At 55.0% G+C, this 17,099-nt stretch overlaps 1 protein-coding gene across 8 annotated transcripts in view; it reads left to right on the forward strand.

Moving 5' to 3' along the window:
• Window positions 1–17,099, forward strand: part of LETM1 (leucine zipper and EF-hand containing transmembrane protein 1) — a 33,158-nt gene that overhangs the window by 13,330 nt on the left and 2,729 nt on the right. For 4 of the 8 annotated variants that reach the window (XM_081056671.1, XM_081056672.1, XM_081056667.1 and 1 more), the window contains 10 exons: window positions 2,809–2,952; window positions 3,466–3,603; window positions 4,167–4,370; window positions 9,653–9,772; window positions 11,038–11,169; window positions 11,464–11,619; window positions 12,171–12,302; window positions 14,591–14,725; window positions 15,522–15,712; window positions 16,374–16,512. In XM_081056671.1, coding sequence (XP_080912797.1) covers window positions 2,809–2,952; window positions 3,466–3,603; window positions 4,167–4,370; window positions 9,653–9,772; window positions 11,038–11,169; window positions 11,464–11,619; window positions 12,171–12,302; window positions 14,591–14,725; window positions 15,522–15,712; window positions 16,374–16,512 — 1,491 coding nt within the window. Of the gene's footprint in view, window positions 1–2,808; window positions 2,953–3,465; window positions 3,604–4,166; window positions 4,371–9,652; window positions 9,773–11,037; window positions 11,170–11,463; window positions 11,620–12,167; window positions 12,303–14,590; window positions 14,726–15,521; window positions 15,713–16,373; window positions 16,513–17,099 lie in introns of all 8 variants that reach the window. The other 4 variants (XM_081056669.1, XM_081056665.1, XM_081056666.1 and 1 more) reach the window with 1 other exon arrangement.

Below are 17,099 nucleotides of genomic sequence, written 5' to 3' on the forward strand. Positions count from 1 at the left end.
AGCTCCACCGTGCTTGCTCACGGCGATCCTCGTAGGGTGACTAAACTGCTGCCCCGCCCTCCGTGCCAAGTCCACTGTTGAAGTTACTGCCTGGCTTATGAGTCCCTGTGAATGAATCTGCTAGTTTGTGACTTAGCTTCTGGCTTTAAGTGACTCTCATCTGATCTTTGATCTTTGGTGCAATTGAACGTTCTGCTCCCTCTCCGTCTGGTGACCCGACCTAGCAGCATTGACACCTGGTAATAGTGAGCACACCTGGCCCCTAGCCCTTGGCGTGTTGCTGCCCCATGAAGGGGAGCCAGGGCTCCTTGGAAATGTGGCTGATGCAGGGCTGGGGCAGCAATGTCCAAGGTGAACCTGTGCCAGAACCTGAGAAAAGGTTCAGAAATAAACGAGGGGTCACTTCCGGGATAGCCAGTGGGGAATGAAACAGGACCGTTTTCATTTTCTCAGGAATATTGCCTGGTTCCCTACTGTTTGATGCTATTTTCAATGGAATTATTTTTATTGTGGTAAAATACACAAGCTAAATATTACAGTTTTAACCATTTTTAAGTACACTTCGTGTTGTGTGACCATCCCCACCGCTCTCCCAGGACTCTCTGTCCCCCAAACTGACACTCGGTCCCTTCTCCGTCCCCCAGCCCCTGGCAGCCACCATTCTCCTTTTTGTTTATGAATCTGACCATGTTAGGGACCTCCTATAAGTGGGGTCACACACTGTGTGTCCTTTTGTGTCTGGCTTATTTCACTCAGCACAGTGTCCTCCAGGTCCATCTGTGTTGTAGCAGGTGTCAGGGTGTCCTTCCTTTTGAGGCCAAATAATATTCCACTGTGCGTGTAGACCACGTTTTGTTCATTCATTCTGCAGTGCACACTTGAGTTGTTTCTACCTTTTGGCTATTGCAGGTAAATGGAATTTTTAAATTTTCAGTTTCCAATTGTTGCTTGCTCCTATGTAGAGATACAATTGATTTATGTGTATTGGTCTTGTGTCTCACAGGCTTAGAAACTCAGTTATTAGTTCTAACACCTTTTTTGTAAACTTCATCAGTTTTTATCAGGAATAGATTTTGTCAAATGTGTTTTCTACTTAGGTGATCGTGTAGTTTTACTTTTTTTAGTTTTATTAAATGGTTGAGACTGTTAGATTAGATTAAAACAAAGCAAGACCCAACTATATGCCTGCTATAAAAAAAACACCTTAAATGTAAAAACACACATAGATTAAAAGTAAAAGAATGGAAAAGGGTAAGTGGTGCTAACACTAGTCAAAAGAAAGCTGGTGTGGCCACATTGATAGCAAAGCAGGTTTCAGAGTGAAGATTACTAGGGGTGACAGACGCCACTTCATAAGGACCAAGGGGTCAGGTCATCAAGAGAACAGCATTCACAATACCAGCATCAGACGGACTTGAAAGAATTGCATGTGTGGGATCTATCCAGAAAAGCGAAATTTATAGAAACAGATCAAATCACTGTTTGCCTAGGGCTAAGAGTGGAAATGGAGACAACTACAAATGGACACAATGGAACTTCTTGGCATGATGAAAACGTTCTAAAGCTGGATTTTGGTGATGGTTTCACAATCTATAGATTCAGCAAAAATCATTGCATTGTACATTTAAAATGGGTGAATGTTGTGGTATGGAAATTAGCCTCAATAGAACTGCTAAGAAAATTTTAATGGAGAAACATCAGGCACCAACTTGGAGGGTCTTTCCATGGCCAAATCTGGGACCATTTGAGCACAAAAATAAAAATAGAAATGAATTATAAACAAATAAAAAATGTAGGAATCCATGAGTCCATTTTGATAATAAAAAATGTGCAAGAAAGCAGGCTTAGTAAATGGGGAGATAGACTTGCGTCAGGAAGTTGTTGTGTGGGGACATCAGAGTAGAGACGGGTTTGGAAGACGCACGGATGAGTGTGTCTAGAGAGAGAGGTGGGTATGTGCATGGCCTCCTACTGATTCCTCACACATTGCTTATTCCTGACCCCGCCCAGGAAGGGCAGCCATCACTGGAGGCGGTGCTCCACGGGACTGTGTCACCCAGACCCAATTGTGCAGCTGTCAGACAAGCCCCAAACAAGGCTGCTTCTGGAAATGCCGCCACTCTTCCACAGAACGCTCACTCGTTAGAATGGACACGTAGATGACGGCACGGAGAGGAGTAGGCTCGGTTCCTGTGAGCCTGACAGCTTTAGTGGGAGCGGCAGTGCGCTAAGTTGACTGACTGGAGAGAACGTTTTACTGCCTGGGGACCCAGCCGGTGGTTCCCAGGCAGTTTTGATCACCCCAAGTTGCCATTTCTTTGATGGCGTCAGCAGTAATTTATAGTGATGAAGCACTTCGATTTTTTTCTAATGATTGCTATGTAATACAGCCTTAAATCGAACCATCTCAGGCAAAACCAGAGAAATGCATAGCTAACAGTCCTTTCTGTGGAGCGTTTGGGGTGGGGGGTGTGGCCCCAGCCTTCCCTGGTGGCCTGCCTGCTGCCAGGAATGACCAGCCCTCAACCTGTCACTCCTCTTGGCTGGCGCCAACACGTGGCAGCACTGCGTCTGCCTCAAGCTGTTTCCGTAGAGCAGGCCCCCAGTGGGCAGGCACTTGCCATGCCTCTGGGTAGCGGGCAGCATGTGGTGCTGGTGCCCTGAAGGCCGCGGCACGATGTTTGGGTGCTGGACAAAGAAGTGGCCTTCGGGAGGTGCCTGGTGAGCTGCTTGGAGCCTAGAGCTCCCGCCAGTGGGCCTCACCTGCGACCCCTGCCCCACCCGCCCCTTTGCTCCGCCTCTTTGCAGTTTCTCCGGATTTGTGCTGACCTCTTCCGCCTGGTCCCCTTCCTGGTCTTCGTGGTGGTGCCGTTCATGGAGTTCCTGCTTCCGGTCGTGGTGAAGCTCTTCCCCAACATGCTGCCATCCACGTTCGAGACCCAGTCCATCAAGGTGACGGGCGCACGGGGCTGGCGATTGAAATGCGGTTTCCACAACTGCGTGGCTTGTGATGGACACTCCAGATGTTAGATACTTTGAAGTTGTGTCTCTGTAATTCAGTCGTGCTGTGCTGCAAATATTTCATAGGTGCTGGGTTTCCCTTCTGGTTCTCTTAAAATGTTTTAAAATGTGGTTTCTGTAGCCTAGTGTTCTTTCAGCCACAGCTTGAGAGCCATTCGGGGGGTAGGATCCGTCTCGGCCCACATTGGTCAATAGGGTCTCTTGGGGACGCGTGTGCCTGGCTGAGAGTGTGTTGTCCGGCAGCTTTGGCTCTGCCCCAGCTGAATTGAGGCAGGTTTCACACCACACAGCTCACAACACGTGTGTGGAACGAGGCTGGAGGAAAAGGCTTCAGCTCTGCCCTCCCCGGGGGAGGAAGCGTCTCTGTGAGGGCACTGGGCTGACGTGGGAGCTGGGCTTGCAGGCCACCGATGGGAGAGTGCAGCGCCCTGTCTGCCCTTGCAGGAGGAGAGGCTGAAGAAAGAGCTGCGGGTCAAGCTGGAGCTGGCCAAGTTTCTGCAGGACACCATTGAGGAGATGGCCCTGAAGAACAAGGCGGCCAAGGGCAGCGCCACCAAAGACTTCTCCGTGTTTTTCCAGAAGGTGCTCTACGGAGCCCCTGGGGCCGCACCCATTTGTGCTGGGTGCTGGTAGAGCCTCGGGCCGCCCTGCCTTCCTGGGGAGTGGGCATCATTACCGTGCTGCCCTCTTTTCTCCTGTAGGGACGAATGGCACCCCCAGGTGGGCAGTGGCTGGTGCCATGGGGGTGTGACCAGGAGGCTCCCCGTGCTCAGTGAGGTTGAGCCTCTGTCCTGAGAACTGGAACCTGCTGACATTCACAGTTACTTGCCTGTGTCTCTGACTTGGCAGCAGACCCGGGGAGGGAGAGTTTGGCACCACAGCCATGTCCGCGGTGGGGACAGGGTGGCAGGGCCTCCTGCCCGGCAGTGAGAGGCCCATCGCCTCTTCCCAGTCACTAAAGATGAATTTTAACGCCTGCTGATATGTCATTACATGAGTGCCAGCCTGCTGTGACCCCAAATAGCACTGTGATAAGTATCTTGTCACATGGATTTTTGCCCCAGGAAAGGTGCAGCTCCCAGGGGGCTTTGGGGGTGCTGAGGAACCTGCCCCCACTGTGCATAACCTTAGGATTGCTCTTGCAGATCCGAGAGACGGGAGAGAGACCCAGCAATGAGGAAATCTTGCGTTTTTCCAAGTTGTTTGAGGATGAGCTGACGCTGGATAACCTCACGCGACCGCAGCTGGTGGCGCTATGCAAGCTGCTGGAGCTCCAGTCCATTGGCACCAACAACTTCCTGCGCTTCCAGCTGACCATGCGGTTGCGCTCCATCAAGGCAGACGACAAGGTGAGCAGGGGCCTGAGCTAGGAGCTGAAGCCTCTGGCTGTGCCTGCGCTGCATGGGTGGGTGTGCGTGCAGGGGTGTGTGTGCGTGGGTGCAGGGGGGTGGGTGCGTGTACATGGGTACGTGTGCGTGTGGGTGCGTGCATGTGCGTGGGTGCGTGTGCAGGGCTGCGTGGGTGTCTGCTGGGGTCACCGTTGGGGTCGCACGGTCCATACGATTTTCCACCTGTTAGATCTTCCCGTGTTGCTCACTATTGGAAAGGTGAGTTTTAACGCCTGCTGACGCTTCATTACATGGGTGCATCACGCTTACTGACGGTACTTTTAGCCAGCCTTCTGCACCCCCAAATAGCACTGCGATAAGTCACAGGGATTTTCGCCGCAGGTCTTTGATTTCCTTAGTGTAGTGGCCTAGAACTGGGCTCCGGGGTAAAGGGCAGGAAGTCAAAAGCTGCCTGGGCTCAAGACCACTGGCCCTGTCCACCCGCCTGCCCACAGCCTGGCGGCTCCCATGGACCTTCTGGGGAGGATTCAGGAAACATCTCTCCATTACTCTAGAAACTCTGTTTGCCTTAAAAATCTACAGTGTCTGATATTCCAACAGCTTTTCACATCTTTTTACTTTTAAGCTTCGTGAATCCGTTTATCTACAGCATATTTGTCATTGTTCCCATACAGTTTGATAATGCCGGCCTTATAATTGGATGGTTTAGGGCACACTCCTCCCATCTGTTTATGTTACCCTTAACCATCTGGATGAATCAAGTACGCTTTTATTATTCCACCCCCACTAGCTTGGTGCTGTCGTTGTAGCAGTTCCCTAGAGTTCTCTACAAGTTTTCTTCACATGTAGGAGCCTCAGAGGAGTAAGTGCTTTCCCACCCCTCCCCCGTCAGTGCTGGCCCCTGGAGGTGAGTCCCCCCACTTGCGTCTCTGCCTCTGCCTGGTCGCCCTCCATCTCACACCCCAGATGTTGACGGTACGCCCCATGTTTACCCCCCATTTCCATCCAGACCATCTCCCGTTACCATTTCTGTGTGATGACTTCTCTTAGTTTCTGTTTGTGTGGATGTGTCTTTATATCTCTTTAGGTTTCAGGGTATTTTTTGCCAGGTACAGAGCTGCTGCAGGTGTGCCGTTTTTTTCTTTCTAGACTGTAAAGTGCCATTCAGTGAGGTGGCAGCCGATGGGCCTATTACTGTTCCTTAGATGTCCCTCTCTTCTCTGCAGTGTCTGAGGTTTTCTTCGTTGGGGATTTTAGCCATTCGATGACAATAAGGTGCCTGGGAGTGTCTGTCTGCAGTTCTCGTGGGGACTGCTGTAGCGCTTCCACCGGCTCCCCTCAAGTCCCTCCCCTCCTCCCCAGATCCCGCCCGCTTCTCCCTTCCTGTCTGCCACGTCCTGAGCCTCGCCTGCCCTTCTCCGTACTCTATGTCCATTTGGACTTTCGGTTTACTGATCTCTTCTTCAGGGTCTAATTACTCCTAAATCATCTCCTGAGTTCTTAATTTCAGTCCTAGAAATAGTTGTGTTTTTTTTTAAGATTTCAGTTCTCAGGTACAACTGTCCGTCTTGTCCTGTTTTCCTGAACATGCTAATTGTAGTTCATGTCTGATTTGTCCAGTAACAGAGTGATCTGTAGGTCCTTTTTCATTTTCGTTCTTGCTTTTATTTGTAGTATTTAGCTTTTCTCAAATGGAGACACTGAAAAATTCTAGAGGTCTTGGCTGGTGCTGCTCTCCTCCAGGAGGGGCTGTCACCCTGTGGCCATCCGCCGATCCAGGGCTGGGCCTGGCGTTTCTGCTTTGCCTCTCTCTTCACGGGGCTCCCAGCTCAGCACAGTCCGCAAGGCCCTGCTCTGCTTCGCAGAGGCTCTGCCAGCCCCTCACCTCGGTCCTGCTCAGCTTGAGACGTGACCTCGGGTTGGTCCCTACACATCCCTGTGTCTGGACTGCAGCCCTCAGGCTTATCTGCCTCAGCATTCCCTACTCCAGCTGTTTGCTGTCGCCGTAGCCTGACGAGATGTCTCTGCCTCTGAGCAGAGCCTGAGGCCTGCACTCTCAGCCTGCTCCAGGGGCTGGCGAATGCCGCTGGGTCCCCGGGCAGCTCATCTCCACACTTGCCTACTCTGTCCTGGTCCACAGAATCTCAGATCCTGATGAAATGGAATAGCAGCCAGACCTCCGCTCTTGTGAAGGTGGAGTGGGCACACTTTCCCCTGGAAGTGAAGTAGAAAACAAACAGGAAGAATCTGAGAAGTGGGGAAATGAAGACTGGAACCCCAGGAACTATGCTGTGGGGCTGCTTTATGCCTCATAGATGCCAGCCTTGGGGCTGAAGAAGTCAGCAACCCAGAAACGCGGACAAATGCAAAAGCTTGCCCTCTGCCAAAGCATAGGAAGAGGCTGCCTAGCAGGACAGAAGATTCCAGACAGTAACCGCTCTGCTCCAGCCAGACTCCACAGGAAACACTGACCTGCCCCCACATGCAACAGTAGGGGGTGCTGAGACCTCCACCCCTCCCGACAATCTCAAGATCCTCCCGCCCTCCTCGGGGGTGGTGTCAGTGGAGGTCGGGCTGGCCAGTAATGAGGGAGGTCTGTGCAGACAGAACCCCACTCACCCCTCCCAGCAGAAACAGAAGTAGCTCTCCCTGGGGGTCCGCTGAGGCGAATGGGGAGCCTGGCAGGAACAAAGCAGCAACCCACCTGTCTCAAAATGTACCTGTGGGTTTGACTGATGGCACACAGAGCTCAGTGCCAGCGAAAGCAGCCTGTTCCCAGTTCCATAGAAACAGGCCTGACACCCACTCAGGGCCACACCAGCCCTTGACACACCTGGACAGGAAGCAGGAGCAAGGGAAGGAGGGAGGAACCATGGCTTGGTCTTTATTACTCATGTGGTAGGTGTGGCCAGCTAGAGACATTCTGGATTGGGCAGGAAGTGAAACATAGAAGTTAGGGTTTGTGGTTGGAAGATTTGAAATACGATTTGCATGCGCTCATGAATGCCGCGGAGGAGATGTAAATAACTTTAGCTGTTAGTTTGGATCAGTTGATGCCAGATCATCAATTATAAGATCTGTAAAAAGTTGGTTAGAACATTACCCCTTAAGCCATGCCAGAGGCGTATCAGAGGAGACAGCTAAGACAGACAGGGTCTGAAATAAGACCCAGAATCTCAGAGCATATCATCAAAATGTCCAGTATCAGTCAAAAACTACTCCTGCTAAGAACCAAAAGGATCCCGAAGTGAATGAATAAAGGTGACCAATGGATGGCAGCACTGGGGACAAGTTAGAGAAACTACACGATCTTAAATGCTTTCATAGCAGTGATGAAGTGAGTCACATAGAAATGCAGTCACAGCAAAGAAAAACAAGATATGAAGAACCAAATGGAAATTTAGGTGAAAAATACAATCCAGAAAGAAAAACTCGGTGGGCTATGCTGCAGAATGGAGAGAACAGAAGACAGGATTGGTGAAATTCAAGATAAAACAACAGAGAGAAAAGGTGAAAAAATGATCAGAGCCCCAGGGACCTGTGGGACGACTGCAAAACTTCTAACATACTTGTTGTGGGAATTCTGGAAGGAGTGGAGACAGGGAAGGTCAGGAAAAGTGCTCGAAGAAATGATGGCTGAACACTTTCCAAATTCAGTGAAGTAAATCTATAAATTTAAGAAAGTGAGTGAACCCCGGACCGGATAAACCCAAAGAAATCCACACCACGCTACGTTATAGTCAAACTAATGAGCACTTGAGAAATTGGGAAAGCAGTGAGCGAGAATGGCATCTTACCTCCAGGAAAAACAATACGAATGGCAGCGAATTCTCATCAGAAACCACGAGGCCAGAAGGAGGTGGAACAGTAGTTTTCACAGGCTAAAAAAAGAACCGTCAACCTAGAGTCCTGTGTCCAACAAAAATATCTTGTAGGAACGAGGAGGAAATCAGATGTTCGCAGATGAAGCCAAATAGAAGTTTGTCATCAGTGGACATGTTCTCCAAACATAAAGGAAAAGATAGGAGGAAACTTGACACGTCAGGAAAGAAGAGCATGGGTAGCAGCGATATGGGGAGACCAGCAGGCTTCCCTTCTCTTTGTGTGTCTTCTAAATCGGGTGTGGTGGTTGAAGCAGAAGCGATGACCCGGTGGCCTGTGGAGACAGCACAGTGGGGACGTCGGGCAGTGAGGTTTCCACAGTTCACTGGAACTGGAGTAGTGAGGACACTGACAGCCTGTAACGTTTACGTGTGTCTGTTGTACCCAGAGCAGCCTCTGGAAATACCCTGGAAGGAGGTTCACCCAGGAGCACTCGCGAGAAGTCCCAGTGGGATTCACCTCACCCACCAGAAGATGGGGACCAGAAAGCAAATGCAAAGCAGTTTTTCCACAAGAACCTAAAAGCAGGAACAACCTAGATGTTGTTCTGTGGACCAGAGGTTAAACCAGGACTGTGTGTGCACCATGCAGGCTTCTCACAAAAGAAGGGACGATCATCAACACATAACAACCCACGTGGATCCTTGTGGAACCCACGTGGTCGCACACCGGACAGTCACGTTCATATCATGTGCTGCGAGTGACAGTCCCGGAAACCAAGACCAGATTAGTGGTTGCTGGGGTGCAGAGGTGTCTGTCCTGACCCACTTCGTGTCATATCCTGGTGGTGGCTGTGGACTGCAGCTTGTGAGCTGTCACCCCTGGGAGAAGCCCAGGAGCTCTGTGCCTCCTACAACCACATGTCCACCCATCCTCAGTCATCTCCAGGTAAAGGCATCATTAAGAAAACGGGCAGCGGCCTCCCTGGCAGAATCACTGAGGTGGAATGGGGTCGGGTGAGACGGGGAGTGGGACCCGCTGGCACAGACGCTGTGGGAGTCGCTCCGCGCTCTGGGCCCGTCTCTGGGACACCTGTTTGCTTCTCCCTCTTTTCCCTCAGGCTCGGGGAGGAAGGGGGACTCATCTTCGGAGCTTAGGCTCACCCCTGCTCTCCGTCCTTCCTCTGCCATCCTGCAAACCCTGAGAATGCCCTGGGGACGAGGCTGCTCTTCAAGTCTCAGGTTGCAGCTGGTCCTAGTCACTGCGTGCTTCTCCAAGGTCCCCTCCCTCCATTGGATGGTCCCTGTCCCTGCAAACCCAGAACTGGGGCTTTGGCGGCAGTAGTTTGGTACTTGGCAAAGCGGCTTATAATGAGACACTTAGTGCCCCCAAGTGTGGTCCAGAAGCACCGTGAACGTCTAGTGACTTTGCAGACGACAGCAGGTTGCCTTTCTTTACAGCTGATTTCTGAGGAAGGAGTGGACAGCCTGAGCGTCAAGGAGTTGCAGGCGGCGTGTCGGGCTCGAGGCATGCGGGCCCTGGGCGTCACGGAAGACCGCCTGCGGGACCAGCTGAAGCAGGTGCGTGGTCCTGGCCGGCGTGTGCGGTGCAGCTCCCCCTCCCGTCCCAGCGTGGGCTCTGTGGGAAGCGGGGGACATGGAGGGGCGTGTGGACGGCAGCGGGCTTGGTGACGTGCTTCTTTGGCCTTCACCTGCGCCAGGCCGGGTCCTGGACAAGGGTGTGTGAGCACCTGGTCCTGCGGCACCCGCAAACCGCAGTGTTGGCCACCTGCCCATGCACGATGTCCTTCCTATCTCTTGCTCCTGGTCACCTGCAGGCCGGTGAGGGCTAAGTAACCTCCTTGGAAACTCGGGCACGCTCTGAACCGGGGCTGGGCCTTTGGGGAAATAGGAGCCAGGCCATCCCGCCCTGCTGTGCGCTCAGGACCACTGACTGCATTCTGTCCCTCCAGCACCGCAGGCAGGCAGCTGTGCCGGCCCAGCGGCAGCAGTGGGAATAGTCAGGCCGCGGCGAGGCAGGGCGGCCTGCCCCGTGATCCAGCCTCACAGCAGAAGGCATACGGTGTGCAGGGCCAGCCGTTCGCACCGACGCCGCTGCTGCTGGCGGCCTCCAGCTCGCATGCGGCTCCTCCCCCCACACAGCGCGGCCTGCTGTGCTGGGGTTCCCCAGCAGGTCCTGCTCTGCGGTACCAGTGGCCCTGCGTATGCCTGAGTGCCTGGTGGTTCCTCCCGTCCTGGAACAGACTCGGGGCGGCTGATTGTGGGCTGGTGCCCCAAAGACTGTCACGCCTTTTGGTTCAAGTGCTCTGGGTTTTTCTTGATTATTTCACCCGTATTTGGCATTTTGTTCCTATTCTTATAGTTCCTTCTCGTCCTTTGTCCTGTGCCCAGACATTGCCAGGGTTTTTTTGGTCAGTTTGAACACTATCTTTCAACACTAAAATAGCCTGAAACAGTGCCTGACTCACAGTAGGTGTCTAAAACCTTGAATGTGGAATGAGTTCCCGAACAGCACCTTCAGAGTTCTGTGCCATTTTTAAGTGAAGAGCTTTGGTAGCAGGGAACCTGGCCATGCCTCCCAGATTTCCATGCCCTGAAACCTGGCATTCAGGGCGCCAATTCTCCGTCTTTTGGCGGCTCGGGTGAGATTGAATCATGAAACGCAGCAGTAAATGGACCTGGTAGGGCTTGAGAATGCGTCCCAGCGACTCCAGCTCAGTCTGCCCCTCCACCCCTTTCCCAACCAGAACAGAAGCCCTCGCCCAGGTCCCAGGTGTGGGTGGGAGAGGCTGTGTGTGAGTCTGGGTCTTGAACCCCCATTCCAGTGGCTGGAGCTGCACCTGCACCAGGAGATCCCGACGTCACTACTCATCCTGTCCCGGGCCATGTACCTGCCAGACACCCTGTCACCCGCCGACCAGCTCAAGTCCACGCTGCAGACCCTTCCAGAGATTGTGGTACGCGCGGCCTGCCGGAGACCCCTCGCTCCTGGGGGGTGGGGCCGAGGAAGCACCCAGCCCCAGCCATGGGCACCTGGGCCCGCCCCCAGCCCTCCATTCCCTCGCGTCTGCCCTTTCTCTGAATAGCGAGGACACCTGTGGACCAAGGGCAAGGTGACCCTCGGGTGCCCGGTCTGGTTGGATCCCAGTGGTGCACCCGTTGCCTGTGGTAGCCCCGGTGGTGATGACAGTCTGCCAAGGGCAGGGGCTGCGGGGCTGTGTGCCAGCTGCTCACAGGCATCTCCCCTGCAGGCGAAGGAGGCGCAGGTGAAGGTGGCTGAGGTGGAGGGTGAGCAGGTGGACAACAAGGCGAAGCTGGAGGCCACGCTACAGGAGGAGGCGGCCATCCGGCAGGAGCTCCGCGAGCAGCGGCTGCAGGAGCGCTCGGAGGCGGCGGCCGCGGCCGCGGTAGGTGGCTCGGGGGCCTGGGACTGGCACCTGGGGCTGTGCTCCACCTTCCTTCCTCCTGGAACGTTCCAGGTGTGGGCATGCCGGGGGCCGGAGCGTGAGCTGGCCCGCTCTCCTTGGTCCGGGGGCCAGTCCGCACGGGGGGGGCAGCTTCGGCCCTGTCCAGGCTGTGGGGTGCTGCCACTCCTGGCACTTGTGCCCACAAGGTGTTTAGTCCGCGAGGCACAGGGTAGCTGCAGTCAGCTGTCAGGAAAATGAGGCGCTGGGATTTGTAGGGGCCGCGGGTGACCTGGTGAACTTTGGGGCCCAGCTGCGTGAGCAGTGTGGCTGCACCTGGTCCTCGGAACACCCCCACTGGGGAGTCCTGCAGGGAGGCCTGCAGAAGGCGGGTCACCGCTGCCGCTCGGTGGGCTTTTACATACCGCGGCCGGCACCCAGCAGGCTTGTTCACACTGCCCTCTGGCCAGTGGCACGTGTGTGCTGGTGTTGATGCCTTGGGGACTCTGGTGTGATGTGTGGTGCTGAGCCGCAGCCATCTTATGTTCCAGAAGGAAGTGCAGCCGGAAGTGGTGGCAGAAGCTACCCCTGGGCAGCCGACGGCAGAGCTGCAGCCGGAAGTAGCTGACGTGATCCTGCCGTCAGAGTCTCTGAAGGACACGGCCCCCATCCTGGAGGGCGTGAAGGTACCTGATGCCTGAGCACTCCCAGGAGGGAGGCAGCTCCGAGCTGAGCAGGAGGGGTGAGGAGGGTGAGACCACCGGTCTGAGATGCTCCTGGGAGGCCTGGGGTGAGAGGGGCCGGCCTCAGGCCTGCGTGCCTGGAAAGGAGAGGTGACGCAGCGGGAGGGGACGCGGGTGTGGCTCCCCCACAGAGGCCTTCCCAGTAGCCCTGGCTCAGGCACTCTCCACACCCCTGTCCTGTGACGTGGGGATGTTCGTCCCCAGTGGCCTCGCTGTCCTGGGGTAGCCGCTCCACGGGGAGCACGCCTTCTGTCTGGAACTCCCAGTGGGCCATGTACAGGGGGCACACTGCACAGAGCAGGTGGGACACGTTGGGGGAGGAGCTATCTACCAGCCAGACGGCCACGTCCACTCGGCAGCTGGAGTGGGAGAGACCCAGGCAGCACATTTATGTCGGGACTCTGAGCAACATCATGGCGGGGCCACCCATGAGGCGAGTGTGCAGACACCTCGGTGGATGGTGTGTGTTCAGAGGAGGGTATGCTGAGAGGGCCAGGTGGATGGCCTGAGGATTGACCCCTGATGGGCAGCCTGTGGGCGTCAGTGGCCTTGGCAGGGGCTTGTAGGGACTTGTAGGGTGACCTGAGAAGGATCGGGGATTGAGACACAGGGTCATATTTAAAGTAGTGTGGGGCTGGGGTAGGACAGCTGAGTAGGTGGAGACTGGTGGGGCCCACGGAGGATGTTCTGGGAGAAGGGGCACCTGTCAGTGAGTAGTGCCAGGTGGTTGTCCGTCTTCCGTTTCCAGTGGGTTCAAGACTCAGATGTGAAAGTACTTTAAGAACTAGCAGAACTTACGGACTAAGGGTGACACAAATTGGTCAGCAAGGAACACCTATGGAAAATGGGAGTGAAGAGCTAGGGCGCATTGAAAAGGCACCAGAGAGTGGGAGAGGAGGCGCCTCGTACCTGTGGGCCTGTCTCAGCACTGGCCCAGAGCCTGAGTGGCTCACTCCAGTAAGGACATTGGGTTTGCAGCTGAAAAGGTTCCCACAGAGCAGCCCAGGCCCCATGGCTTCCCACGCAAGTTACTGGTGGCCCCCCGCTCAAAAGACACCCTTGCAGTGCTGCACTCTTGGCAGAAAGCCCGAGAGCAGGGACTGTCCCAGCTTCTGAGCTGGGGACTCCCTGATGCAAAGCCAGGTAGGCACAGAAATCAGCAGGGCCTCATGAGCACAGGGGTGAGAGCTCTGCCCAGACTTTTGGCAAATCAAATGCAGCTAGGACAAGGATGGTGATAGCATGACTTCCTGGGGCTTTTCAAGGGAATAAAAACATCAGTCAGTGTAAGGACTGTATTAACAGATTCGGGAGAAAACCTGTGTGAGACCATCTCAGCGGGGGTGGGAAAAGCACTTGACAGAATCCAGGGTCTGTTTCTGATGAGAAAAGTCAGCAGAGCAGGCTTAAGGGTGGTTCTGAGCCCTGTAGGAACGGGGACACGCTGGCGCGGCCGCCCGCTTTCAGCAGGTAAGGGACACAGAACCGTGCAGGTCATGAAGGAGTGAGTGGACTGTTCGCAGTGGTGTGGACACCTGGAGATCAGCCATGCTTCCCTGCGTTGCAGGTGTATGAACAGGAACTGGGAATTTTAAAAGCTCACCGTTTACAGGAGCTCCTTGTAAACAAGGAGGCTGTAGGGTAGGTCTGAGCCAGATATGCAGAACCTGCGCGCTGAGCGCTGTAAACGGCGCTGAGGCCAACCAGAGGGGGGTCAGTGGGGGACGTGTGCGCTGTGGGTGGGGCTGTCCTCAGCTGCCCTTAGACCCGGATCTTCAAGGTCCCAGCGGCCTCTCTGTTGAAATTCACGTTATTCTGAAATGTACATGGAAATTCAAAGGACCCAAAAGAGCCAAGGTAGTAGTGAGCTCGGCCTGTGCACTCAGTGAGGTGGCACTCAGCGTGTAGGGGACACACTACAGCATGGAGGTTGGGGTCAGGCGTCAGGCAGATGCCGTGTGCGCGTGCGTACAATTCCAGCAACACAAACTAGTCTCACGAGGGAAGGCAGATGGGTGGGAAGGAGGGACACGTGGCACGACAAGGCATCGAGGTGACAGCTGTCTCACGAGTGTCCATGTGTCAGATGACACATCCACGGGCGCACTCCTTCGGAGAGGACTGGATGGTGTCCACACGCGCTGTTGGCCTCGCGGAGCAGAGACCCCCCGCGTACACTGAACACAACCTGTGCAGGTGATTTCCCACCAGGTGTCGTGTTTTCTTCCCAGGAGGAGGAAATAACCAAGGAGGAAATTGACATGCTCAGTGATGCTTGTTCGAAACTGAAGGAGCAGAAGTCATCCCTGACAAAGGAGAAGGAGGAACTAGAGCTGCTGAAAGGGGACGTGCAGGAGTATAGCGAGGTGGGGTGTGGGGTGCGGGCGCGCTGGGAGGGTGTGGGGTGCAGGCGCCCAGGGGGCAGGGGGTGTGGGGAGCATCGTGTACAGCCGCCCTGGGAACATGGGTGCAGGTGCCCTGGGGGTGTGGGGTGTGGCCCCCGGGGCCGCATGAGGCTTGCTCCTGAGACCATGATTGCAGAGACGGTGGGTCGGCCGTCGTTAGGCCTGTGGTGCCAGTGCACCTCCATCAAATATGTAATAAGCCAGCCAGGGGCGATTTGAGAGAAAACTGCCTTCTTAGTAAGTTTATTCTTTAACTCCCTGCAGCTATCGTATTGGGTCACTTGCTCCTGGAAGCTAGCCTGACACCCTGCAGATGACAAATATCTGTCTTTTTTAGTTTCTAAACACGTGAAGGTATCAGGTGAATAATCTGGTCACTCAATAAATGAGACCTTGTTTATCAGATACCTTTTCCTCATCCCTGCCCCGCCCCCACCCTCCCTGTGAGGTTCGCTTCTGGGGAACAGCTGGCTTGGAATTTAAGGAGACACCATTGCTTGATTCTGTCATCTATTCATTTATTTTAAGCAAAACACGAAGAGAGTTGGAACTCAGAACAGATTCCATGTCCTTTGCCACAAAACGTTAGAATTTGCAAAAATGAACACATTTCTGTGCTGGCAACTAATGTGCTACACGGGGTACAGCCTGGGGCGTCTCACGCTCAGGACGCTGGTTTGGTGTATTTGATTACAGGGCAAGCTTCAGTCAGGTTTGCTTTGAAGATAGTCTTTTTACAACTAAATGATTTCATTAGGACTTGCAAGAGATCAAGAAGGAACTTTCAAAGACTGGCAAAGAAATGGACGTGGAAGAATCTAAAGCCAGCAAGAGGCTGACCAAGAGGGTGCAGCAGATGATCAGCCAGATAGACGGGCTGCTCACACAGCTGGAGGCCGATCAGGAGGCCGGCAGGCTGGGCCCGGCCGCCCCGGGCTCTCCCGCGGGGTGAGTGCGTGCCTTTCTGACTCAGGTGCAGCTCTCGGCTGCCGTGCCCAGCTTCCCCCTTGCGTTTTCCTGCCAGCTCTGAGCCCCTCTCCCCATACGCACTGCCACGCTAGGTCTGCCCTGAGCCACCGCTCTCCCCAGGCAGCTGACTTGCTGCCATTCCAGAGAGTATGTTGGCTCACAGCCACCCCCACCCCCCCAGAAGCCATGCGCCCTCCGACCTCAGCCACACTCAGCTCTACTTGCCTCATTGTTAGGATCCCTCTCTTGCCTCCTCCCTCTTGAACCCCAACACACAGGCCTTCCGTAATGAACCCCGTGCTGGGCCGGGCCACCTCTGCACTGGTGTGTCCCAGATCCTGGGGGGAGGGCGGCGGCAGCTGTGGGGTGAATGAAACCACCCACCAGGCGGTAGGTAGTGACTGACACTCGGTGCTCCTGGGGGCAGGCCCTTTACCCCCAGACGAGGTCGGCGTCTCCTGCTGTGCCCCGTGGTCTCATGCTGACCGCGTGCCGCCCAGTGAGCACGGGCAGCTACAGGGCTGGCTGGGGCTGCACACACGGGATCCAGGACCCAGCGCCGTTGCCTCCTGTGTGCCCAGGGGAGGGGCTGACCTGGGGGTGCAGGCCAGCCGTGCCACATGCAGGCTGTCCCCCCCAGGGAGACTGTCATCAGTGTCACTGAGCTCATCAGTGCCATGAAGCAAATCAAGCACATTCCAGAAAACAAGCTCGTCAGCCTGGCTGCAGCACTGGATGAGAATAAGGACGGCAAGATCAACATTGACGACCTTGTGAAGGTGGGTGACGTGGCCCCGTGAGGGTTGGCGGCCTCACCCAGGCACTTTCGTGCACGCCTCCACCCGCGAGGCCCCGTGGCCTGGTCTCAGCCCTCACTCTGCACCCAAATGAAGCACAGTGTAGTGAGAATGTCCCTTTGGAACAGCTCACCTGCTTTATGACAGGACACGGGGGGGCTTGGTCTGGTGGTGAGGTGGCTGGGTGTGCAGACCCCCAGGGTTGAGGTGCCCTGCTGTCCTCAGAACCGGGCATGGGGGCTGCCTGAGGTGACCCTGAAGTCACCACTCGGGCCCCTGGTGCCAGGGGGCTTGGGATGGGGGTGTGCTAGTCTGCGAAGGCCGTGCCTTCCCAGGTGGTTCTAATGGCTCCCACTGGGAAGCTGGCTAGTGGGTTTTCACACCCTCACCAGACTGGCTGCTTAGTTCCGTTCAGTGGGACGTGAGGTACTCACCGAGCGTCGTCACCTCGCCAGCAGCACAGGCTGGTAGGGCTGAGCCCATGTTACCTGTCCCTTCCCAGGGGCCCCTCGGTGTGGACAGCAGCTCGGACGTCCACACCCTGCCGTCTACCTGGGGGCCTCTGTCCA

This window comes from Rhinolophus hipposideros (assembly GCF_964194185.1).
Source record: "Rhinolophus hipposideros genome assembly, chromosome: 1".
NCBI lineage: Eukaryota > Metazoa > Chordata > Mammalia > Chiroptera > Rhinolophidae > Rhinolophus > Rhinolophus hipposideros.